The sequence below is a fragment of the Dromiciops gliroides genome, chromosome 2 (genome assembly GCF_019393635.1).
Source record: "Dromiciops gliroides isolate mDroGli1 chromosome 2, mDroGli1.pri, whole genome shotgun sequence".
Taxonomy (NCBI): domain Eukaryota; kingdom Metazoa; phylum Chordata; class Mammalia; order Microbiotheria; family Microbiotheriidae; genus Dromiciops; species Dromiciops gliroides.
Genome location: NC_057862.1, coordinates 36,217,912 through 36,244,615, shown reverse-complemented (window position 1 = coordinate 36,244,615; position 26,704 = coordinate 36,217,912). Strand labels below are relative to the sequence as shown.

Genomic DNA, 26,704 nt, shown 5'->3' with positions numbered 1-26,704 from the left:
AAGGACAGGAGGGCACCAGTCACATGCAATGACAGGGAATGAAGGGGACAAATGAGCGACTGTCTCCATTTATGGATATGCTCATCATGGCTGTGGTGCCCAGACCCAGTGTTGCCCAGGATCCCTCTGTAGACTCAGGTGGAACAGGGTCTAGGCAGAGCTCCCTAGCACCTGGCTTGGATATTCTGTCAGGCTCCCGCTCCCTTGTGCTTCTTGGGGACTATAGCTGCAGGTGTTAGGAGTAGGTGGGTCAAACCAATCTCTAGCCCCTGCCAGCTAAGAGTGTTGTGGGCAGGATCTGAGAAGGTAAGAAAGTGGTGGCCCTGGGCTTTAAACATGGGGGTGGAAGTGTGTGGTTTTTTTTTGTTTTTTTTTTTTTTTTGGTGAGGCAATTGGGGTTAAGTGACTTGCCCAGGGTCACACAGCTAGTAAGTGTTAAGTGTCTGAGGCGGGATTTGAACTCAGGTCTTTCTGACTCCGGGGTCAGTGCTCTATCCACTGTACCACCTAGCTGCCCCTAGTTTGTGGTCTTGCAAGAAAGAACTGAGTCCTGTGGAGCCTTTCCTGCCCTATTCCCCCCTCCCCCTCCTCCACCAGGTAAAAGTGTTCTTACTCAGATTTCTCATAACACTGTGCCTTAATTTCTCCTTTGCACTTATCTCAGGCTTCCTTTTATCACTATTTATTCATGGAATTGTAAATAATTGAGTTGTAAAGCTCTTTGAGAACAGGGCCTGTGTTGTGTCTGTCAGGCCCACTGCCTAGAAGGGTCTCATCCAAATCGAGCTTCTTAATAAATTTCTGTTGAATGAATACGTGATTGCCTGTCCTGCCTGCCAGCCTTTTTAGATATCGAGTCTTCCTGATGCCCTGCAGTGTTCTTTATTTTTAAGGAATGGGTTGATGTAAAATTAAGATGGAACCCTGATGACTACGCTGGAATCAAAGCCATCCGCGTCCCCTCAGACTCCATCTGGACTCCAGACATAGTATTGTTTGACAAGTAAGAGTGATACCATTAGTGTGATTTATGTTTGTAGAATAAAAGCAGGCTGCCTAAATATTCGTCACTGCCTCCCCTCTTCAACCACGTGCAGATTTATAGAGCCAAGGGATCTAATCACATTCCTTCTGGACCTCATCTTGTCCTTTTCTATTATAGTGCAAATGAAAATGTCCTGTGTTATCTCATATTTCTGTCATATGGAGCAGGCGTTGTGTGCTTAGAGCCTCGGCCACAATGCCTGTCCTAGGAGTCTCTTTCTCTGCTTTTAGAAGGGCACTGGCTTTGGAAACAGACGTCCTGGGTTCAAATCCTAACTCTGTGACATATTACCTGTGTGACCTTGGGAGAGATATCTAACTTTTCTGGGCTTCAGCTTGCTCATCTGTAAAATGAAGGGATCAGATGACCTTTGTGGTCCCTTCCAGCTCTGGATAAATGATCTTTTGAAATCTCTGAGGCTGGGAAGGAGCATAGTATAATGAATAGAGTGTGAGGCATAATGAGGAAGATCTAGGTCTAAGTTTTCCTTCCTTCCTTCCTTCCTTCCTTCCTTCCTTCCTTCCTTCCTTCCTTCCTTCCTTCCTTCCTTCCTTCCTTCCTTCCTTCCTTCCTTCCTTTTTCCTTCCTTCCTTCCTTTTTTCCTCCCTCCCTTCCTTCCTTCCTTCATTCCTTTTTTCCTTCCTCCTTTCCTCTCTTCCTTTCTTTTTTCCTCCCTACCTTCCTTCATTTTTTCCTTCCTTCCTTATTTTCTTCCTTCCCTCCCTCTCTTTTTCCTTCCTTCCTTTTCTCCTTCTTTCTCTCCTTTACTCCCTCCCTCTCTCCCTCCCTTATTTCCTTCCATTCTTTCTTCCTTCCCTCCCTCTGCCTTGCCCTCCCTCCTTTCCTTGTGCACTTGTTCCTTACCATTTTCCCCAATAGAAACTCTTATAGTTAATAAGTATATTCAAGTGAAATAAGTTACCTCATTGGCTCTGTCTGAACATGTAAGTCTGATTCCTCAGATCTAGTCTACCACCTCTCTGCAAAAAAGTGGAGAAGGATGTTTTGTCATCACTCTTCTTAGGTGATGCCTGGTTACTGGATTAATTGGAGTTTATTAGACTTCCAAAGTTGTTTTCCTTTACATGTATATTATACTAGTTATGTATATTATTCTAATTCTACTAATTTTTCTCTGCATCAGTTCATAAAAGTCCTTTAAGGGTTCTCTAAATTCTGTCCCTATTCTTACAGGGAAATCATATTCCACTACTTTCACTTGTTCAGCCATTCCCTAATTCATAGGCACCTTAGTTCCCAATTCTTCGCGACAACTAAAAGTGCTGCTAAAAAATTTTTTTTGTACATATGGGTCGCTACCCACTATCTTTGACCTCTCTGCAATATATTACATGCCTAGTAGTGGTATAGTCTGGTTTTCTTTCTATTACATCATGCTGCACATGAATGGGATTTTCATAATGACTAAAATTATATATTTAAGTCATTAAATGATAAAAGGCAGTTTTTCTAGCACTAGTAAAATTCTAGTACTTGCATGTTTGAGACAAACAAAAAAACCCCAACTACCTGTAAGATAATTGTTTGGGTTGTTTGTTTTCCTACATGACTAATATGTGTGTATGTTCATGTGTGTGTGTGTGTGTGTGTGTGTGTGTGTGTGTTGTTTCAGTGCAGATGGACGCTTTGAAGGAACCAGCACAAAAACAGTCGTAAGATATGATGGCACTGTGGCCTGGACCCCACCAGCCAACTACAAAAGTTCTTGCACCATAGATGTTACTTTTTTCCCATTTGATCTACAAAACTGTTCTATGAAATTTGGTTCATGGACATACGATGGGTCTCAGGTGGATTTAGTATTGGAGGATTATGATGTAGACAAAAGAGACTTCTTTGATAATGGAGAATGGGAAATAGTGAGTGCCACTGGAATCAAGGGGAACAGAACAGATGGATGTTGCTGGTATCCCTACGTGACTTACTCATTTGTAATTAAGCGTTTGCCTCTCTTTTATACCCTTTTCCTCATCATACCCTGCATTGGGCTCTCATTTTTAACTGTGCTCGTCTTCTATCTTCCTTCCAACGAAGGGGAAAAGATCTGCCTCTGCACTTCAGTGCTTGTATCCTTGACTGTCTTCCTCCTAGTTATTGAAGAGATCATCCCATCATCTTCTAAAGTCATCCCGCTAATTGGAGAGTACCTAGTCTTTACTATGATTTTTGTGACATTGTCAATCATGGTGACTGTCTTCGCAATCAACATTAACCATCGCTCCTCCTCCACACACAATCCCATGGCACCTTGGGTCCGCAAAATCTTTCTTCATCAGCTTCCCAAGCTCCTTTGCATGAGAAGCCATGTAGATCGGTACTTTACCCACAAGGAGGAAACGGACAAAATCAATGGCTCCAGATCTTCTCGGAACACCTTGGAGGCTGCTCTTGATTCTATCCGCTACATCACGAGGCATGTCATGAAAGAGAATGACGTCCGTGAGGTCTGTCCAGGTGTCTTGTTCTGTTAAACTTAATTTAAGATGGAGATAAAGTACTGTTTCTGCTTTATTCCTCCCAAGCTTTCTAGTTGAAGTTCAATGGTGACCCAAATTATTTTCAGGATAAATGACTTGTCCATGGTCACACAGCAGGGACACATAATGATAGAGCTAGGACTCAAATGTAGGGCTTCTGACTCTAAATCAAATGCTTCTGTACACCACCAATGAGGTGATTATTCTGGGCTATAACAGCTCAGGAAAGGTATAGAGGCTGTAGACTCTTTAAAAATCATGGCTAGAGAGAGCCTAACCCTGTGATTTCATTGGTTTAAGAAACTCCCCAATGAAGAAAGTCTATGTGATGGAGGTTGGAACCTCCTCAACAACTTAGCAAGTTGTCTACAGTGCTGAGAGGTTAAATAACTTGTGCAAAGTCATTTAGCCATTAGGAGTTAGAGGCAGAATTTGAACCCAGGTCTTCCTAGCTCTGACTCCAGCTCTCTATCCTTTAGGTCATGCCATTTCTCTTTTGATATATGTAGAATTTGTACATAATATATACTATATAAGCATAATACATAATTATATATTGAATACCTAATTTTAAGGACATAGAGAATTTAGGCTACATGAGAGAAGAGGAAGAATGCTGTAAGCAGAGGGAATCTAAGCACATACCACATGTTGGGGAATAGTAGAAACACCTTCCTGGCTAAATCAGCAGATACATAGTAGCAAGTCAATAAGCAAACATTTATTAAGCACCAGTTGTTGTTTTTTTGTTGTTTTTTTGTTGTTTTTCAATCTGTCCCACTTTTTTGTGACCCCATTTGGGGTTTTCTTGGCAAAGATCCTGGAGTGGTTTCCCATTTCCTTCTCCAGCTCATTTTACAGATGAAGAAACTGAGGCAAACAGAATTAAGTGACTTACCCAGGGTCACACAGCTAGTAAGTGTCTGAGGCCAGATTTTGTATATACACACAAAAGTTAGAATATGAACTTGAATGAAAAAGGAATCAATCAGCCAACAAGTATTGATGCCAACAAATGTGCCAGGCACCGACCCAACAGTCCCTAACTTCAGAGCTTACATTCTATCAGAAGAGACAGCATTGGGGCAGCTAGGTGGCTCAGTGGATAAAGCACTGGTCCTGGATTCGAGAAGACCAGAAGAGACAGTATATATACATAGGATCATGGATTTAGAACTGGAGGGGACTTTAGAGACCACCTACTCCAACCCACATTAAGGGGATATAACTAACCCATTTCAAATGTCTGTCTTACAGAGACTATGGAAGTTTCATTTCCAACATTCATTTAAATCTTAAAGAGACAGTTAAGTCTCCCTAGTCTCCCTGTTAGACATCAAAAAGAAGGGTTGCAAGGAAATGTAAAACCAACTCAAGAGAATTTTGGGTGATGGGAAAGCAGTAGCAGTGGAGGGCCTCAGGAAATGTTTCATTTAGCAAGTGGTGCTTGAATTAAGCTTTGAAGGACATGAAGAACTCTCAGGTGCAGGTTAGGAGAGATTCTAGCCCAAGCATAGAGGATAGACAGCCTGTGCAAAGGCATGGAGATGGGGCAGCAGCATGGAAGATCAAAGATAGCACTTGGTTAACAGCCAGGAGCCCAGGGTTCTGGACTCTGCTCCAGATTCCAGACAGGTGTCCAGAAGTCATTGTCCCCGTCAGCCTCTATAAGATGAAGATCAAATGAGAGAGCTTTGCAAACCTGAAAGTGCTCTTACTAACCGCTATTATTTATTCTGAGGGTCTTGAATTTGATGATTTCTGAATGTCTCTTCCATCTCTGATATTCTGGGATCCCATTTTTCTGGAATGCAGTAGATGAAGCCAGAGCTTGGGGATACAGTGAGAGGAGATGGCCCAAGGCCCAAGTGATGGAGTCACTCGCCAGTATCTCTTATAACACATGGTATAGGGCACTTTTGTGTCCTTTTATAAAATTAAAATAGGTTAATAAAATAGAAATTGTAAATTATCAAATATTTGAGAATTTGTGAAATTTGGTCAATATGAAGAAAGTAGGTGTTTCATGTGTGTTTTGGTTTTCTTTTTTATCATATTAGGTTGTCGAAGACTGGAAATTCATAGCCCAAGTGCTCGACCGGATGTTTTTATGGACTTTTCTTCTGGTTTCAATAATTGGATCACTTGGGCTTTTCGTTCCTGTTATTTATAAATGGGCCAACATCCCCATACCGAATCATATTGGGAATACAAATAAGTGATGCTGTCTCAAGGATGGTCTAGACAGGATTATCCCAAAAAAGGTATTTGGGATCTCCCAAAGCCTTCTTTGGCAATCACAAAGAAATAAAACAGAATAAATCATGCTTAAATTTTAAAATGAGGCGGGCATCCTGATACTCACTATAGATCCTAAACCTTGGGAACTGGCTTTCTCTAAGAGATTGTCTCTAATGGGACCAACCTGCAGAAATCATGTAGCCCCCCAAAGTGTGTTGTTTGAATAATGGCATTTTGAAATGCTATCTGGGATTAGAAACTGCTCTCCAAACTGTATCATTGATCAATGACCCAGTGCATCTTCCTTTGTTGTTGTTGAGTTGTTTCAGTTATGTCCTACTCTTTGTGACCCCATTTGGGTTTTCTTGGCAAAGATATTGAAGGGGTTTGCCATTTCCTTCTCCAGCCCATTTTAGAGATGAGGAGCTGAGACAAACAGGGTTAAATAACTTGCCTGGGGTCACACAGCCAGCAAGTGAATTCATGAAGATGAGTCTTCCAGATTCCAAACCCAGCGCTCCATCCACTTCACATAGCTGCCCACACATCTTCCTTAGCTATGCGAGTTTATGACGAATAACACAGAGGGCTTTTTAGAGGTTCTCCTCTTGACATTATTGAAGAATGCCGATTTTATTTAGAACAACAACTCACATTTACACAGAGATTTAAGGTTTAACATTAGTTTGAAATGCTCTGCCCTGGGTGATGTGATCCAAATTTTAATTTTATGCTGTCTTCACCTTGTATATAATCTCCATTTTTTCATTTTGTATTATGTTGTGTTAAATATATAATGTTTTCATTTATGTAAAATTATAAATGAAGACTGTGCTGCTTCTTAGTCTTTAAAAATGAAGATTTCTTTTGTGTGTGGCTGATTGGAAATTCCCTTAGAGTTTTCCTCTTGAGATGCTTTAGCCAATCATTTATTTTATTAATTATTTCTACCCTTCTCAGTTCACCATAAATGGGATCCCATTCTTTCACCATAAAATCATAAAAGTGTTAAAGTGTTTAGATACATGCTACCATAAAGCCTGGCTCTGGTTTGCCAAAAACTCACATGATGCAGTGGATAGGACACCAGGCCTGGAGTCAGGAAGACTCATCTTCCTGAGTTCAAATCTGATTTCAGATTACTAGTCGTGTGACCCTGGACAAGTCACTTAACCTTGGTTGCTTCAGTTTCCTCATCTGTAAAAGGAGTTGGAGAAGGAAATGGCAAACCACTCCAGGGTCTTTGCCAAGAAAATCCCAGATGGGGTCACAGAGAGTTAGACATGACTGAACAACAACAACAGCGTGTGAGTGTAGCAATACTAAATCTGCTCTGGCCTCTCATTCTCGAAAATCCCAGACTAACTTAGGCAAGAGGAGATATGCAGTTGCCTCTCTTGGTGTGATGCACTTGATTACAAACTTATGGTCAATAACCATTCTAAACATACATTCATGACTAAAGGAACAAACAGGCAAGAAGGTTAGCGATCTTTCTTTCCATTTTAAATTACCGAATTTAGATGACTACCGGGAAGCCCAACTTGGGCTGAGGTATCTATTCTGCAAGTTAACCACCTTTGGAGGGCAGGTCCCATGCCTAGGTAACTTGCATTTTATAGTCAGTAGATACTTTAGAAAATCCCATTAGATGGCCGTGATGCCAGACTGGCTTAACTAGTCTCTTGCTTAGCTGACTCTAATATTTTAGAAGAGTCTGTGTCTCCATTCACATAGGATCGCAGCCCTCGAGCAGGAAGGTCAGGAAGGGACTTCAGCTGCCTTCCTTTACAGAAAAGGAAACTGAGGCCCAGGGGCATTAAGTAACATCCACACTTAATAAGTATTGGAGGCAAGACTTGGAGCAGAATACCATGGGATGGGCAGGAACAGATGGGTTCCCATCTGCATCGCTGGAGGGATTATTCAAATCTTTGAGATCACAGAACCATGGGCATATTGGAACAGTTTAGCACAGACATGCCTGGAACTCTTAATGGCTTCCCCACCCTCTGTGGCTTTAAAATGTTTCAAGTACAAATAAAATTCATAGAAATGTGCCTCTTGAAAAATGGAGAAGCGAATCACTTATTTTCTGTAGTTTTGCATGTTTTATTTGTGCACAGGAAAACAGACTTTAATTCCTCGGGGAAAGAAAAGATTAATTTGGTCCTTCTGGATCGTTAGTTTTCTTTTTACATTCAAGATGGAGGTCTAGGAGGGTTTAAAGTGGGACCAGGTGCACCCTCTGATAATAGTACTAGATGCCATTTCCTCCTCCTGATATTAATAAGCACTTTTTCTAAAGGTCAGTGAATCCTATTAGGTTTGACAATTCTAGGTATGATGGGAGGCATAAGCTCTCCCTACTATAGGGGTTCTTGACGCGCGCGCGCGTGTGTGTGTGTGTGTGTGTGTGTGTGTGTGTGTGTGTGTGTGTGTGTGTGTGTGTGTGTGTGAGATGGACTCCTGTAGCAATCCGATGGAGCCTTTCTCAGAATCCTGTTTTTAAGTAATAGAAGGAACTGCTAAATTTCAAAAAGAGGTTAGGGATTACACACACACACACACACACACACACACACACACACACACACATATATATATATATATATATTTTTTTTTTTTTCCATCTCAGTTCAAGGGCTACCTGGCCCAGGTCAAAAACTTCTGCCCTCCAAGGAGAGTTCAGCCCCCAAACAGTTAAGAAACATTTGAATTGTTTTTGGCAGGAAAGGAGTTGTGTAAAAAAAGCAGAGCTGAACTCCACTTTGGACAAAAGGGAAATTCCTGACATTTCTTGGGTGAATGGAGTGTTTGTGGAGCAAATCTTTTTCTAAATAAGCTTGCAATTCATTTACAGAAAAGAAGGAATCCTAAGATAAAGCGTTTTTGAAATGCACACATGAGATGCTAACAGAATGCTTGTTGAATCAAATAGGACCTTTTGGGAAAGTGAATAATTGCTCCTGGTGTAATCTGTTTCATGGATGTGAATTTCCATATACAACAGTTCTCCCTTATGAAGGCCCTCATGGAAAATGTAAGCTTCCTGAAGGTAGGGATAGGCCCATCGTGGTCTAATCGCCAGCACCAAACAGATGTAGGGGCTAGAACCTGAGAGAAGCTTAAAAAATTCCTGTCGAGGTGGAAGATTGGTTGATTGATTAATACCAGCAAAGGCGGGGGGCTGTATTCAGTTCTTATCCCACCAAATATTCCCCTTTGTTCCTTGTTTTAAATGAGAGAATTGTAGACTCAGAGCTGAAAAGACCACAGAGATGTCTTGTCCAAATCCTTCATTTTACAGAGAAGGAAATTGATGTAGTAAGTGGCAAGATCTGTACTCTCATCCTTTAAGCCTCTTTCCAGGTAACCTCCCTGGATGCCAGGGAACCTCAAACACTACCTGACTGACCCTGGACAAGTCACTCAAGCTCTGTGCCCCAGGAAATTTGTAAGACTATAAAGAGCATTTACTCTGGGGATTTTTGTTTGTTTATTGTTCAGTGAGGGTTGGACGCATAGATCCTTTCCAGCTTTAAATCTGTGATTTGTTATTGCCTAAACCCCTTTTGGGTCTCTATCTCTGATCCTTTGTTTATTTATGCACATAACTTGGCCCCCTACTAAAAGGTAAGCTCTTTGAAGATGGAAACTGCTTTTTCATCCTTGTACCCCCAGTGTTTTTCACTTAATACTTAATTGAATTACGCTGAGTATACATAGCTCCCACGTAGAAGAATTAGGCTTTCCAGTTTTTATTTGTTATTTCCCCCATGTTTCATCATTTATAAAATTTGGCTATCCACACTGTCATAAGGGATAAACATGTCAATACACTGTCTTCTTGCTTGGTGCATTCCTGGGTGAAAGTGGTGTGAAGGTATTAAGTGGGTAAGTTAAAAAGGAAAGTTTACTAGTCAAACACAAAGGAGGGGTGTGGATTACATTGGCACCCAGGGCGACACCTATTCCTTTAAAGAAAGATAGAGGGCAATGAACAGTGGCAGGTTAAGCTTTGGCAGGGAGCGTCAGAGCGACCTTCCTGATCTGTGTTGCCCTGCTGCTACACCTCATCCCCAGTCATCAGAGGTTGCAAGAACAGTCCTGCTGTTCCTAAAATGCAGACCAGAATGAAAACCCACAGGAAAATGCGGTCGATAACCATGGCGACATATTTCCAATCATCCTGAATCTGAAAAACACAAGTGCAAACAGGAAGACCAAAAGAAACTCAGTTTAGCCTCAAAATTCAAGACGCAAATGTCCCCTTCCTCCTGTGAGCCTTCCTTGATCTCTCTTCCCTTCCCCCATCAAGTCATGACTTTTCCCCCTTTGGATTTCACATAACACTTTGTACCCTGGTCTGGTCTGGTCTGATCCTGGTCATTTGGGTTTCATATTAATAATAGTTAGCATTTATATAGCAACATAAGGTTTGCAAAGTGCTTTGCAAATGTTATTCAGTTCTCAGAACAACCCTGGGAGCCAGATGCTATTACTATCCCTTTTTTACAGATGAGGAAACTAAGGCAGACAGAGGTTAGGTGACTTGCCCAGGGTCATAGTGTCTGAGGATAGATTTGAACTCAGGTCTTTCTGATTCCAAGTCCAGCTCTCTATTTACTACAAAAATGTGACACTCATAGGTCATCGAGCAGTTTTTTTTTTTTTTTTGGTTGGGCAATGAGGGTTAAGTGACTTGCCCAAGATCATACAGCTAGTAAGTGTCAAGTGTCTGAGGCTGGATCTGGTACTCCTGAATCCAGGGCCAGTGCTCTATCCACTTCGCCACCTAGCTGCCCCCATTGAGTAGTTAAGAAAAAAAGGTTTACTCAACTATAGCAGGAACATGGAAAGGCATTGAAGACACCTCGAGTTTATTCATCTGAGCAGTTCCTTTGAGATACCCATCCTGATCCAGCCATCAAGCACCAGAGTCCCCTCCTGTTTGCTTTGTACGCAGGGGATGAGGTGATGTCAATGGTTTAAGCCCTCGATGCCTTTTAAAGAAAAGCTAGCCTAACTTCCCCGGGGGTAGGGATTAGGACATTGTTCCTGCTACACCCCACCTTTATGCAATTGTCACGAATCAATCATTTTATATTGTGGTATTTAGATATTTGTCATATCCCTCCCTAGACTGTAAGCTTCATGAAGGCACGAACTATGACATAGCCGAACTATATTCCCCAGTGGTAAGCATAGGGATCTGTAGACAGCAGAAGATTTATTAAGAAGAAATGTTTGGAAACAGGAAGTTAACCAAGTTTGGTCCTGCAGAAGAGTTGAGAAAATCTTCCTCCCTTCCATCTTTTCAGAAATGAGGAACTATGGGTGGGGAATATATTTCCAGATATGGTTAATGTGTTGGTTGGGTTTGTGAAACTGCTTTTTCTGTTAAAGCTTTTACATGGAATAGCTTGCTGGGTGGGGAAGGTCTGGAGTGCATACAGAAACAGAGGTGATATAACCCCCCCCCCCAAAGTTATCAATAATAAGATTTTTTAAAAAAGAAGCAATGTTTACTTTTAGTAACATCTTCACTTTGTCAGTCAACAAATATTTATTAAGCACTTACTATGTGGCAGGTACTGTGCTAAGCAAGCCCTACCCTCAAGAAGCTTACATTCTAAGGGGGAAGCAATGTTTAAATGACTAGAAAAGACAGACAGAACAGAGGGTGATCTTGGAGGGGAGACACTAGCAGTGGGAGGGACCACAAAAGGCCCCCTGGAGAAGGTGACATTAGAGCTTAGCCTTGAAGGAAGCCAGGAAAACTAAGGGAGGGAGAGCCTTCCAGCCATGGAGACAAAGGTGTGGAGGTAGGAGATGGAGAGTTGGTGTGAGCACCAGGGAGCTAGCCAATAGAGCTGGATCATGTCGTGTGTGGAGGGGAAAAAGGTCCACAAAAACCGTAAAGGTAGGTGGAGGCCAGGGTGTGTGTGTGTGTGTGTGTGGCAATTGGGGTTAAGTGACTTTCCCAGGGTCACACAGCTAGTGTCAAGTGTCTGAGGCCGGATTTGAACTCAGGTCCTCCTGAATCCAGGGCTGGTGCTCTATCCACTGTGCCACCTAGCTGCCCTGAGGCCAGGTTTTAAATGCCAAAGGATGTTATGTTTGATCCTAGGGGTCATAGGAAGCCACTGGAGCTTAAAGACATGATCAGACTGATTTAGGACAATCACTTTGGCAGCTGAATGGGATGAACTGGAGCAGGGGATGGCCTTGATACAGGGAGATGGATTAGGATATCACAACAGTCCAAGTGAGAGGCGCTGGGGGCGGCTGTGTGAGCGGAGAGGAGATGCATCTAAGAGATGTTGGGAGGATGGATCCAGTATGATTTGGCAATAGATCAGACCTGTGGGATGAGCGAGAATGAAGAATTGAGGATGGCACCTATGTTGTGGACCTGGGTGACTGGGCAGTTCCATAGGGAATAAAAGGGAAACTGGGAAGTGAGACGGGTTTGTGGGAAATAATAATAATGATGAAAGCAGGAGGCAGCTAGGTGGCGCAGTGGATAGAGCACTGGCCCTGGATTCAAGAGGACCTGAATTCAAATCCAGCCTCAGACACTTGACACTTACTAGCTGTGTGACCCTGGGCGAGTCACTTAACCTTCATTGCCCTGCTAATGATGATGATGATGATGGTGGTGATGATGATGATGAAAGCAGCTAGCATTTATATAGCTCTTACTGTGTGCCAGCTCAGCACTTAACCAATTTTATCTTACTTGATGCTCACAACAACCCTGGAAAGTAGGAGCTGTTATTGCCTCCATTTCAGTTGTGGAAACTGCAGCAAACAGGTTAAGTGACTTGCCTAGGGTTATACAGCTAGTAAGTATCTGAGGCCAGATTTGAACTCAAGTCTTTCTGACAGCAGGCATAGTGTTCTATCCACTGTACCATCTAGCTGCCTCTAAGAAAAGACAATGAGTTCTGTTTTGGATCTGTTGAGTTTGAGATCCTTACGGGACATCCAACCCAAGGTGTTCAAAAGGCAGTGATGGGATGATGTGACGCTCAGGAGAGACTAGGGCTGGATGTATAGACCTGAGGAAACTACTCAGAGATGATAATTCATCGTGTATATTGGGTAATTGAAAAAAGCAGTGCTTGATTCTAGAGGACAGCAATGAAGGACACCTCCCCATTCAGGGAAGACAGGTGGGGCTTCCTAGTGCAGGCAAATGCCAACCCTGTGTGGGATAATTTTGCATAACTATTTTTCTCTTTTTCCCAAAGGGAGGGTCAATCTGGAGTGGGGAGGAAAGTGATTTGGGTTTTTTCCCCCTCCTCCAGCAATGACCATAATATGAAGGCAAAAGGCATCAATAAGACATGTTGGTTAAAATATATATATGTTTGTCAAACTGAATTGAATATTTCTGTTGTCAGCAACCCGCCTTCTAGATCTAATAGGGATGTTAACTAGTCCTCTCCTGTGTTGACAGCCTCTGCCTCTTCCTCTGACTATCCTGCAGGATTTAACTGGTCTCCAAAGCTTCCCATTCAGAGCCTCCATTAGACAAAAGGATCTAGATTTTGCTGGAGTAGACATTTCAGCTATGATCTGAAACAACAATGAGTCCGATAAACTTGGAACTGCTTTCTTCTCAGCTGAGTATCAGATACATATAAAAAAGGCCTTTGACCCTGGGCAAGTCTTTAGCCTCTTGGGCTCTGACTCCAGGTTACAGTACTGATTTACACTGGTCAGAATTGGTGTTCTTAACCTTATCTGATGTCATCTTCTCTTTTATTAGTCTGGGACACCTCTGCCCCCATTCTCAGAATAAGGGTAAATGCATAAAGTAAAATACAAAGAAATCCAATTCTATTGAAATAACACTTATCAAAATGTCTTATAAAAACAAATTGAGGGGGCAGCTAGGTGGCACAATGGATAAAGCACTGGCCCTGGAGTCAGGAGGACCTGAGTTCAAATCCGACCTCAGACACTTGACACTTACTAGCTGTGTGACCCTGGGCAAGTCACTTAACCCCCATTGCCCCACCCAGAAAAAAATTGACAGTCTCCAGATCTATACATGGACCCCTGAGGGGGTTCGTGGAGCCCAGATCCCCTGGGTTAGAGTTTCCTCAAAGGGAGTATCAGTGGATCACCAGTAAAATAACATGTCCTTATAAACAAAATCTGGAAACAAAGTCATGCCCAAATGGTAGGACTGGGCCATGGCAAAGTTCATTGATGTTGTAAGGACAGGTTATTCCTCTCCACCTGCTATGACCTTCCCATCCCTTGAGTCACTTTCACATTCAAGAATGTACTGCTCATATACTGAGTCAGGAATAGGAATTAATGAGAGTAAAATGGAAGCCCGCAGAGAGCTCGGCTAATTGGGCCTGATCCAGCGTTGACTCAACACTTGAAATTAGAGGAGGAAGTCAATGGTACTTTAATTAGACAAGGCAGAAGGAACAGATACAGAATGGAAGAGGGGCAAACTTAGGAAACAACAGGATTTAAAGAAGTCATTCCATCCCAGCAGCGGAATGTGCAACTGAGGGATTCAATTAGTTGTATAATGAAAGGAGGATGAGCCTTCTAGTCTGCCCCAAATTGAGTTCTTTTGCTTCCTCTGGGCCTCAGGCTTAATAGCTGGATAGGCCTAATTATCTGCTTTAGTGGCTACAAGATAATTTAGAGAAAGGGCCAAACTTTTTTTTTTCCTGAAAGCTATTTTTGATCTATGATCTTAAATAGTGGAGAATTTGCAGTCAAGACCCTGGGTTCAAATCCTGACTCCCCCAGTCCAGTGCTCTCCCTCCATTACTTTTTATGTATCTTATATTTGGGGCAGGTACTACAGTGTATAGAGCTCCGGGCCTGGAGTCAGGAACTCATCTACCTGAGTTCAAATCTGGCCTCAGATACTCACTAGCTGTGTGACCCTGGGCAAGTCACTTAACCTTGTTTGCCTCAGTTTCCCAATCTGTAAAATGAACTGGAGAATGAAGTGACAAACCCTTCCAGTATCTCTGCCAAGAAAACCCCAAATGGGGTCATAAAGAATTGGACATGACTGAAACTGAATCTTGTATTTTGTTGAGGCAACAAGATATAGTGGATAGAGAGCTAGGTTCAATTTCTGCCTTTGACTCAAACTCTCATTGTCCCAGTCCACTCTAATACTAAATTTCAGAGGAAGTACTGGTCTGCAGGGGTAGGAATTTCCTGGTCCAGAGTTGCCCAAACCAGAGGTATCAAACTCCAAGTCTACTGGCTGCAAAACTCCTGCGTGCTGCCAGAACTATTTAATAATGCAATCAGGAAATGCTTAAAATAAAAGCGCACTACAACACAGATAATGTTAATTTGTAGTTTTCTAAATTTCTACATGAATTTGTCACCATGCCTCTAAACCATATCTTGTGCCTATTATTATGCCAGTAGGAAGCAAGCTCTCTGAGGGCAGGGACTATTTATTTTTTGTCTTTGTATCCCCAGGGACTGACACATGTTAGGTGCTTTTATAAATGCTTGTTGAATGCCATTATTTACCATTATCTTTCAGATGAACAATTGGCCTATTTCTCATCTCTTCCATAGTCCCCCCAAGTTCTAACAAGCAGATATCTCCCACTGAAGTCAAAAGGAACACCCTACCCAGATAATCTAGTTTAAGAAATGTGAGGGCAAATTTGTATCTCTAAATACCCAACAAAAAAAAGAAGAAGAAAGAAAATGAGCTCAATGAATAGGTCATGACACTAAAAATACCTAGAAAAAACAACAAATCAAAACAACAGAAACATACACAAAAATAGACATTCTGAAGATCAAAAGATAACCACAATTAAAAACAAAACCCCACTAAATTAATTAAATTAGGATCTGATTTTTTTTAAAAGGGAGGGAAAGGGGCAGCTAGGTGGCGCAGTGGATAGAGCACTGGCCCTGGAGTCAGGAGTACCTGACTTCAAATCCAGCCTCAGACACTTAACACTTACTAGCTGTGTGACCCTGGGCAAGTCACTTAACCCCAATTGCCTCACTTAAAAAAAAAAAAAAGGGAGGGAAGGAAAAGAATAATTATTTATATAGCTCCTACTATGTGCCAGACATTGTGCTAAGTGCTTTTTATAAATATTATTTCATTTGATCAGTTAAGGAAACTGAGGCAAACAGAGGTTCAGTGACTTTCCCAGGGCCATGCAGCTGGTAAGTATCGGAGGTCAAATTTGAACTCAGGTCTTCCTGACTCCAGGCCCAACATGCTATCCATTATTCTACCAGCTGCCTCTAATAAAAATTAATAAAACAGACAAACCATGAGATAATTTGATCAAAAAGAAAAGAAAATTGTTTCTAACACATGGATATAAATAGAAGTGCAGATGAGATGGATGCAAGAGAGTTCCATCCACAAATTTGAAAGTAATTTTTCAAGACCCAAACCTGGCAAATAACCAATCACAGAAAACTCTGGAAACCAGCTGGGTGTGTAGAAAAAACCTTGTGGGGGGGGGAGCGTTGATTGGGAGTTTGGGGGGGGTAGGAAACCCGGGTTTGAATTCCAGCTGTACAATCCGTGAGCAGTGTGAGCTTGGATAAACCAGCTCCCCAGCTCGGGGCAGCTCAGCCTGTAAAGTGAGGAATGCTGGTCTCTGAGGGGCTTTTTGGCTCTGAGTTTTCATTCAGTAGTGGGGAGTAGTCAGTGGCTTGGAGAAGGGATATGGTTATGTAGGAAAAGGCTGGCATGGCATTGACCTGTGTCTGTGCATACAAGTCCATGGAGTGAGGACTGATAACCACCTAACACTGTCAATGTTGGCAAAGCTCTTCTTGTTTGTTACCGTGTGTGAGCCTCTCAATGACCAGTGAAGCAGCTAGCTGGGTACCAGAGGCACTGATGCTAAGGGTCAGAGATGGGATCTGGACCCAGGGCCCAGCTCTATCTGTTGCACTATAACATCTCTAGTACAAATGGACATCACCACCCTCTTTAAATTTGTTTTCTCATCTGTAAATTGGGGATAACATCCATACTGTGGGGGTGACTCTCTGTGACAAGACAAGACAAATGTGAGCTACTTGGGAACTGGGTGAGCTCTGCTGCTGGTCTTCAAGGCTCTACTGCCAAAGATCTGTCCCTTCTCTGAAGAGAGTCCCGGAGACCTCTGCTACCAGTATGGATTATAATTCCCTTTGATCCAGGTTTGAAAAGGCAGAATATGAAGCACCGTCACTAGATGGGGCTCTTTCCACAACCACTTTTTAGGTGCATTCTTTTTTTTTTTTTTTTTTTAATGCATCAGGTGAGAAGGATAGAGCACACTGATGCATTCTTCTTTTTTTAAATTTTTTGCGGGGCAACGAGGGTTAAGTGACTTGCCCAAGGTCACACAGCTAGTAAGTGTCAAGTGTCTGAGGTCAGATCCGAAGTCAGGTCCTCCTGAATGAAGGATCGATGCTTTTTCTCACTGCACCACCTAGCTGCTCCCTAGTTGTATTCTACAAAAGACAATTTGGGGCAATGGTTAGAGAGGTGACCTCAAAGCCAGGAAGTTCTGGGCTCAAGTGCCACCTATGACACATATTGACTGTGCGATCCTCAATTCATCTCAGGCTTCTAAAAAATTCTTTGAAACTAGAAGTTGCAGACAAGGTGCCCACTTGCATCTGCAGAGGGATTAGTCCTAATGCCCATAAGGCTACAAATTGGCCGAATCAGTTGGGATTGCTTTGGTGGGACAAAGCACCCCCTAATTTAGTAGTGCTAGTGGCTGACACCTCAGAAAAACCAAGAGACCTAATTAGCTTCTCATCTCCTTGGTTCTAATAGATTTCTCTTTGATTTTCACACCCAAACAAAAGACCATTAAGGAGACTTTTTTTTTAAACAAACATCCATTATGAACATTGTGCTAGGAACAGGGATTAGTCTAGTAATCACCTCTTTGTTATTAAGCATTCTAAGGTTGAACTACTTAATTGCGGGCGGAGGGGGGGGGCAGGGAATGAAGGTTAAGTGACTTGCCCAGGGTCACACAGCTTGTAAGTGTCAAGTGTCTGAGGCTGGATTTGAACTCGGGTCCTCTTGAATCCAGGGTTGGTATTTTATCCACTGCACCACCTAGCTGTGCCCCCAAACTAATTAATTTTGAAGGCAAAAAAAGAAAAAAAAACATTTTTTAAGATTACCAGAAATGACTTGGGTCACCTGGGGGCAAAATGAGTGTGGGAGCCAGATGTTAACTCAGTTAGTTGGAAAGTCTCTTCCCATCTCCAGGCTGTTTGACATGGGAAGCCCTGCCAAAGCTAACCCCTCCCCACCTTTACAATCTTCTTACACTTAACGCTGTTCTACTCCCTGCTCTATGATCCCTCAACCCAGTTCAATTTGTTATTCCTTGTATGCAACACTACCTGTTTTCCCCACCTGGAATTCTCTCTCCCTTTACCTTTGCCTCCAGGATTCTCCGACTTCCCTCAAGACTCATCTCCACCATCACCTACCTCAGGAGACTTCTCCAGCCCTCACAAGCTGCTAATGCCGCCATCTACTTGTAGATATCTTATATGAATACAATTGTTGCCACATTGGCTTTGCCCTTAGAGTGTTAGTTCTCTGAGGGAAATGACTGTGGTTTTGCCTTGCTTTGGGTCCTCAGCACCTGTCACAGCATCTGCCACAGAGTAAGCACTTAATAAACGGTTATTGAGGGGCAGCTAGGTGGCGCAGTGGATAGAGCACTGGTCCTGGATTCAGGAGGACCTGAGTTCAAATCCAGCCTCAGACACTTGACACTTACTAGCTGTGTGACCCTGGGCAAGTCACTTAACCCCAACTGCCTCACCAAAAAAGAAAGAAAGAAAGAAAGAAAAACAAACGCTTATTGACTGACTATATAATGGAGATAATAATATGGCTGAGAAAATTGTGGATCACAGAGATGAGCTGATTTCCTCCAGTGTCACACAGGTAATAAGCATCCTCCAGGGGCTTCAGACACATCTAAGCCTCCTTCTACTTGTCACTTGTGGCAGAAGGACCGACTGGGTCACAAGTGAATTTTGTTAGAGACCAAGTCGGAATCTCAGCATCTCATCTCTCTGGTGGCTTCCGCCTCTATTATTGCACAACAACCCACATAATGAGAATCCACTGTTGGGTTGTGTATTCTTTGATGGGGGAAGATGGGGTTACTTCCCAGCATTGTGAGGATCATGAGGAATAACATGTCAAGAACTTTGTGGACCATATCACTATCATCCCCCTTACTGCGTCCTCACTTATCCGAAGCTTTCAATTCCCTATTAAATGTTGTTGCTCTCTCTTTCCCAGTAGGAAAGGACCATTCTCCTTGGGTAAGCAAAGAGAAGCAAGATAAAAGCTGAGTTATTCTGCCTTCTCCTTGTTGTCCCAGTGTTATTGTCATTGTTTCTATGGAAAACTCAGGGTCTTTTGTCCTTGGGCAGCATGGTCTAGCAGGAAGAACAGTGGACCGGGAATTGGGAGACTCCTAGGATCTATCCTACCTCCACCACTTACCAGCTAAGTCATTTTACTGTTCTGAGCCTCAGTCTTCTCATCTGTAGATGGACACAGTAGCACCTCCCTCATAGAGTTGTGAGGATCAAATGAGATCATGCCTGTAAGGGACTTTGTACTTTTTACTACCTTAAAGTGCTTTATAAATGGCAGTCTTCCCTCTTTCCCATGGTGGTAGACCTCTCCTGTGGGTCTGACACCTTAGTGCATCCTTAGGACTCTTGAGCCTTGCCATCTACCCGGGGCTCAATTCGCCTACATGTGTTGTCTTCCCCAATTAAACGATAAACTCATTGACATCAGGAGCCACCTTCTTTTCCTATTTCTCCCCTGAGCACTTAGCACTACTTGCTATACAGTAAGTGCTTAATAATAATTCTTTTCACTCGTTCATTCACACATTCAGTGCCTAACATGTCAGTGTAACATTGTTCTCAGGGCTAGGGATGGGGCAGGACAGGGGAGCACAGTAAACATTTATTTAAGAGGCACCCCCTGCTCTCATGACGCTTACACTCTACAAATTGCTAACAAGGGTTGCCGATGGGGAAGATTCCGCAAAGGCCCCTGCTTACCTCCTTGGCCTCATTCTGCGCCTTCATGTTTTCAGCAATGTATTTGACGCTCTCAATCGCATCTTTCATTTCTGGGGACATAACCGAGAAGGAAAGCACAGCATCCACAGATTCTGAGCTGGAGCTCCTTGGGAGGTTGGAGCTCAGGTTGGAGAGCTTGACCCTCTGGTGGCGGCAGACACCACACGTCCCATCTTGGCAAGTCGAGCCCCCCTTGCAGCATTTTGTCTCCGTACCCCGGAAGCAGTTGAGGTTGGAGAGCTCAGCACTGGAGAACGGCCTGGACTTCTGGGAAGCCTCCTCGCTGCTGGCAGGCCTGGCCATGAACATGATTTTGGGCAGCCAGTTAAGGAATATGGTCTTCACCCACTGGGGCATCGTATGAGTCTTGGGCGTGCGGTAGTGTACATTGAGAACAAAGACGGTGATGACGATAGACAGGGTGACAAAAATCATGGTGAACAGGAGGTACTCTCCGATCAAGGGAATGACCAGAGAAGTGGACGGGATGGTTTCGGTGATCACCAAGAGGAAGACAGTCAAGGACAAGAGGACCGAGATGCAGAGGGTCACTTTCTCCCCACAGTCGGAAGGCAGATAGAACACCAGCACTGTCAGAAAAGAGATCAGGAGGCATGGAATGATCATGTTGATGGTGTAAAACAAAGGCAGACGCCGAATGTAGAGAGAGTAAGTGATGTCGGGATAAATCTCTTCACAGCAGTTGTACTTGATGTCGTGTTTGTACCCAGGGGCATTGATGATGGCCCATTCGCCACTTTCCCAGTAGTCCTTGAGGTTCATAGAGGAGCCAATCAGAACCAAGTCGATTTTAGCTTTATCGTAGGACCAGGAACCAAACTTCATGGTGCAGTTTTGGTAGTCAAATGGGAAGTAAGTCACGTCTATTTTGCAGGAACTCTTAAAGATGGCGGGAGGGATCCAGGTGACTTCTCCGGTGTATTTCAACAAGGCCTTGGTCTTATCGTCAACTTGGAAATCCCCAACTGCACTGTAAGGACAAAAGGAGTAAAGGAAGGAATCACAATGTGGTTCAGCCTCTCAATCAGTTTTTATTTACTTTGAATTTTGAACAAATATTTGATTGAATGCTTTTAATAAAAATAGGGGCAGCTAGGTGGCACAGAAGATAGAGTATCCAACCTGGAGTCAAGAAGACATCTTATTTTACTCAGTGATTGAATTTCTCAAAAATTCCATGTCTTTTCATAATCATATTGGCACAGTGCATAGAGCACCAGACCTGGAGTCAGGAAGGCTCATCTTCCTGAGTTCAAATCTGGCCTCAGACACTTACTGGCTGTGTGACCCTGGACAAGTCACTTACCCTGTTTACCTCAGTTTCCTCATCTGTAAAATGAGCTAAAGAAGGTAATGGTGGGGCATCTAGGTGGCTCAGTGGATAGAGCACCAGCCCTGGATTCAAGAGGACCCGAGTTCAAATACGGCCTCAACACTTACTAGCTCTGTGATCCCGGGCAAGTCACTTAACCCCAATTGTCTCACCAAAAAGAAAAAAAAAAGAAGGTAATGGCAAACCACCACAGTATCTTTGTCCCAAATGGGGGCACAAAGGGTCAGACATGGCTGAAATGACTCAATAACAACAAGCTGAAATCCATAATAAAACCCTATATCATTGGAAAAAACTGTTCCATTGTGTTCCGTGTCTTCTTAAAAATTCAGGGAATTATATTTACTTGTATGTTGCTTCCCCCAAACCCTCCCCAAGGATAAGGACTGTTTCTTTTTCTCCTCTTGTCCTTAGGGCCCAACACGGTGCCTGGTGCATTATAGAGACTTAAATCAATTCATGTTTAGTTGATCAAAGAGGTCAGCGCTTAGCTACTGGGAAACCTCAGTTATCCAGAGCACTATTTTGCCCAGAGGTTCTGGGTAAATAAGGGCTTCTAGAAGACATTTTGCTTCATTGGAAATGCCTGGAATGCAGCAGGTCTCTGAGCAGAGGCTAGGAGGTCACTTGTGGGGATGCGGTGGAGTGGACATTCTTCTGGGGTCATTCATTGGACTAGATGGCCGTTGACGTCCTTTCCAACAAAGAATGTGCCAGAACCAGCTCATTCTGGCTTGCTAGAGCCGATTGTTAAATTTTCAATGTGAGCACGTTTATCTCAGAAATCAGCAAACATTATACACCAGGGCTTGATTTGTGGTTTTGTTGGTTGTCTAGACTTACGAAAGTGATGGAGAAAAATATGAATAATAAAAAAGTGTGACCTGAGTACATTATCTTCCCTGCCCTGCTGCTCCTATCCCCCTGCCAAGAGATGGTTGTTAAACATATACCAGCACACCCTGCTTCCACCTGTGAAGTTCTAGGAATCAGAGAGCATGGGTACAAATAGAATGATTCTTGATTGATTGGTCCAAACACAGGACAACCAACATCCTTGAGAGTTCTTAAACACTGCCTGTATCCCACGCTGCTTGTGTGAGGTAGGTATTTTGCAAATCTTAAAGCATCATAAAACTCTGAAATGAGAATTTATTATTCTATATTATTCGAATACATTAATATAATAATATATAAATCACAATATAGTATAATTATTATAATCATGAAAATTAAATTAATTCAACTAGATTGATATTTGGGTTTTGGACCAGTTGACTCCATTAAAGTGGGAAGCTTCATGGAAAAAAGGAGTAGGGATGGAGAATGGTTGGTGGTTCATGCACATTCACACAATGTGATCTTATCTAGGGTTGAACTCCCTGCCATCTAGGGTTGACTTCAGGCCCCCACATCCCTCCAAGATAACAATGGCCCTGATAACATTTCTTTATTAATATTAAATTCAGGTTTAACTGTTTCAAGTGTGGGATCACAGAAGTTTGTTCTTTTTGCAGAGAGGGAGTATCCTATAGTGAACAGAAGGAGATCTGGGCTTGGTGTTGAAAGAGACCTGGGTTCAAAGTCTACCTCTGACACTTCCTAGCTGTGTGACCTTGGGCAAGTCACTTAACCTCCATAGGTCTTGCTTTTCTTATCTGAAAAATGGGAATGATACCTGTAGAACCTGTAGTTCCAGGATTGTTCTGAGCATAAAGTGTTTTGTAAACCTTAATACAGTTGTAGGAATGTGAGATGGTGTCTGATAGTGAGATGGCTCTTGTTGTTATTATTGTTGCTAGCTAAATATCCAGGGGGTTCTCTGTAGTATTTGTCTCCCATTGGTGCCCTTCCCTGGGCACTAACTCGCTTGTCACTGTGGTGAAGTGGAAAGGGCATCGTATTGGGAGTTAGGACACCCAGGTTCTAAGTTCCTGCTCTATCACTGACTCACTGGCTCCTCTCTGAGCCTCAGTTTCTTCTTCTTCTTCTTCTTCTTCTTCTTCTTCTTCTTCTTCTTCTTCTTCTTCTTCTTCTTCGCAGGGCAAGGGGGTTAAGTGACTTGCCAAGGGTCACACAGCTAGTAAGTGTAAAGTGTCTGAGACTGGATTTGAACTCAGGTCCTCTTGAATCCAGGGCTGGTGCTTTATCCACTGCACCACCTAGCTGCCCTCAGTTTTTTCTTTAGAAAAAGGAGGGGTTGGATTAGAGCAGCCCTTCCAAGAGCATGTTCTCCAGTCCCTGGTGTTCCAAGTGACATGACTGAGCATTCTGTAAGAAATTGTACTATTTCCCCCTCTAAAATATCAAGTACAAAATTAAGTATGTTGTTAAAATATACACACAATAGCAGCATTTTGTGTGTGTGTGTGAAAAAAGGCTTACTGATTTTGTTCCAAAATATTCCTTTAAACCTGGGAGTAATCTGGGGACATAGGACTTGGGTTCAAATCTAATACCTGATGATTACTACTTAAGTCACCTGACCTGTCTGTGCCTCAGTTTCCTCCTGTATAAAATGAGGGTATTGGACTAGATGGTCTCTGAAGTTCCTTCCCCTGTTGATCTAGGGTCCTGTGGCCCATATTCCCAGACTGACCCTGGGTCAGCTCTGTCTGGGCTCTGACTGACCCACTTGGGCAGTTCTGGCCCAGATGAGAGGCGGCACCGGGGCCGGGACTTTCTTCTGCTGACAAAGGGCCAGATGGAGTCTCTGGCAAGGTCTCAAAATGCTCAGGATGCTCAGTCAAGACTCCCTTCTGGGAGGAAATAATCCAGACTGTCCCGGGTCAAACTTTCTATTGGGGACCATGGACAGGGGCTGGCTGGGTAGCCCCCATTGACTGGGCTGTACCTAATGGTTTCTGATTTCCTGGGCCTGGGTGTTCCTCCCCTGGTGTGAATTAGACACTTGTAGGCCCTGGTAGGTGGCTTCACGGCTTGCTGTGGCCAAAGAGCAGTTGTCACTTGACAGTCATTCTTCTGATGCTAAATTTGGGCCATGATGCCAAGAAGAGAAATGGGGCCAACTTCTCAGAATCTTAGGACTCAGAAAGGTTAAGTGACTGGCTCAGGGTCACACAGCTAGTGAGTGTCAGAGCTCCAGAAAGACCTAGGTTCAAATATTGTCCAGTTGTGTGGCCATGGGCAAGTAACCTAACCTCTCTGGCCTCAGCTTCCTCATCTGTAAAATGAGGGGCTTGTACGAGAGGGCCTCTGAGGTCCCTTCTGGCTCTAAATGGGGGATGTGACCTTGTGATTCAGAGCCAGAGGGGCCTGAGTAAGGCAGGTCCCCCCTGGACATCTACAGCCTCTGAGCTAGAGTGGGGACATCTCAGGCTTCCCTTTCCCCATTTCAGGATAGTCCCTGTCAGAGCTGGTCACCCAATCTCTTCCTTTTACAGATGGGGAAACTGAGGCCCCGAGAAGAGAAGGGATATGACCTACCCAAGGCAATGCAGTTAATGCAGAGTCTGATCTGGAACCCAGCTCCCTGATTCTCAGAAGATTCTCTTTTCCACTAGGTCTTGGAATCCAAAATTTCTCTCTAAGCTTCTGGGGACCACAAAGAAGTCATTCACCCATTGCAAGTTGGAAGGAATTCCTGGGGAAATGATGGGTGTGTGGTAGTCATTTAGTATGTAATATTAAATGACATTGATATGGTGCTTTAAGGATTGAGGGGCAGTGCAGTATAGTGGGTAGTGCTGGCTTTGGAATCAGGAAGATGGATTCAAGTCTCTGACACATACTGGCTACGTGGCCCTAGTAAGCTATGGAACCTCTCGATGCCCCAGATGGTGAAATGGAGGGTAGGTGCCAACCTCATTTGTCATCCCCTAAACCAGTGAAATTCCAGACCCAGTTAAAATTGTGTGTGTGTGTATGCAATCATAGATCTGGAGTTTTAAAAATATGCACACACATGTATCATGTATGTATATGTATGTGCAGTGCGCACACACACATACTATATATAATACACATATGCACACATACATAACTGGAAAGGATTTCAGAGGTCACCTAATCCAACCAGTTACTTCCTTCTGGGTTGTTGTGACCCTCCAATGGGATCCAGTATAAAAACTGCTTTGTAAACTTTGAAGCCAGCCATATACTCAGACACACAGACACTGAGTGTGGTTAAGCCTATGTATGTGACATTTGTAGCTGTATGTATATGCATATGTACATGTGTGTATATAGGTATACATGCATATGTACATGCATTATATACATATATATGTGTGTATATACAATAGATACATGCATACACATACAGGTACAGATCCACAGAAGATATGTCTATCCACATAGGGATACGCCTCTACAAATAGATGCATATAAGTACTTACCGTGTGCCCAATATGGCTTCACAGTCTGCAGAGTTCTTTGGCATACACTGTGTCATTTGAATCTTGTCACAAACCTATAGGTGGGCACCACTGATATTATTCACCCATTTTGCAGATGAGCCCTCTAAGTCTCAGAGTGTCTAAGTGATCTACCTGGGGTCACACAGCTATTATGTGTAGGGTGGTGTTGAGAACATTGCCCTGGGAGTCAAGAGAGAGCTGGGATTCAAACCCAGGGCTCTGACCACTGGGAGCCTGCATGACTTGGTTGGGCATGTGTGGAAGCCCCAGCACTGTGACCTGAATCCCAGGCCTCCTGTCTCCTGGGGGTCCTGAGACCCTTCCTTATGCCCAGCTCTCCTGTTGCATAGGGCTGTGTTCTTAGCTGTGGGCATGACCCTTTGGGACCTGCAGGAGCCCAAGGCCCTTGGGTGGGTGTCAGGAACCCATCTGCTCAGACCTTGTAGAAGGCATTGCATAACGATGTATTGATGGACTGATAATGAATTTGGAGTCAAGGGACGTGGATTAAATCCTTCCTCTGCCCAATCACCTGTGTGACTTCACACATTAAGCCTCAGTTTCCTTTTCTGTAAAATGAGGGGTGGTCCTAGATGACCTCTGAGCACCCCCCACCCCCCGCTCTAAATCTATGCTCCCTGACCACAGCACCCTTACTTATTGTATAGTACGATGTCAGGCTTCCATATTTTCTGAGAGGGCACACGCATGAACTCAGCCCCATCGTAGTCTGCTGGATTCCACTTCAGCTTGTAGTCATTCCAGATCTGAGACAAGGGAGAGAGATGGTGATGAAAACAATCCAATTATATACTGGGCTCTGCTCCTTCAAGGTCTTCTGATCCCATGGGGACTTTCCGGGCTGTGAGTTCGTATGGCTGCCTCTCCCAAACATTACATGTGTGCCACCTTCCCTCTCCTTCCCCTTTAATATTGCTATTGGCAGACCAATATGGCAGTCCTTGGTCAGATTTTTATCCCGTCTCCCACCTCCACGCCTTTGCATGTGGTGTCCCCCATGCATTCCCTGGACTGCATTCCCTCCTCATCTCCATCT

At 43.4% G+C, this 26,704-nt stretch overlaps 2 protein-coding genes across 5 annotated transcripts in view; one reads left to right on the top strand and one right to left on the bottom strand.

Moving 5' to 3' along the window:
- CHRNA5 (cholinergic receptor nicotinic alpha 5 subunit) overlaps positions 1 to 6,187 on the top strand; it is a 36,174-nt gene extending 29,987 nt beyond the window's left edge. For both annotated transcript variants that reach the window (XM_043986097.1, XM_043986096.1), the window contains exons 4-6: positions 894 to 1,003; positions 2,679 to 3,510; positions 5,604 to 6,187. In XM_043986097.1, the coding sequence (XP_043842032.1) occupies positions 894 to 1,003; positions 2,679 to 3,510; positions 5,604 to 5,765 (1,104 nt within the window). In that variant the 3' untranslated portion in view covers positions 5,766 to 6,187. The remainder of the gene's footprint in view (positions 1 to 893; positions 1,004 to 2,678; positions 3,511 to 5,603) is intronic.
- A 2,273-nt stretch (positions 6,188 to 8,460) lies between these two features.
- CHRNA3 (cholinergic receptor nicotinic alpha 3 subunit) overlaps positions 8,461 to 26,704 on the bottom strand; it is a 29,334-nt gene continuing 11,090 nt past the window's right edge. For all 3 annotated transcript variants that reach the window (XM_043985597.1, XM_043985598.1, XM_043985599.1), the window contains 3 exons: positions 26,305 to 26,414; positions 19,894 to 20,905; positions 8,461 to 9,982 (listed from right to left, as the gene is read on the bottom strand). In XM_043985597.1, coding sequence (XP_043841532.1) covers positions 9,854 to 9,982; positions 19,894 to 20,905; positions 26,305 to 26,414 — 1,251 coding nt within the window. In that variant the 3' untranslated portion in view covers positions 8,461 to 9,853. The remainder of the gene's footprint in view (positions 9,983 to 19,893; positions 20,906 to 26,304; positions 26,415 to 26,704) is intronic.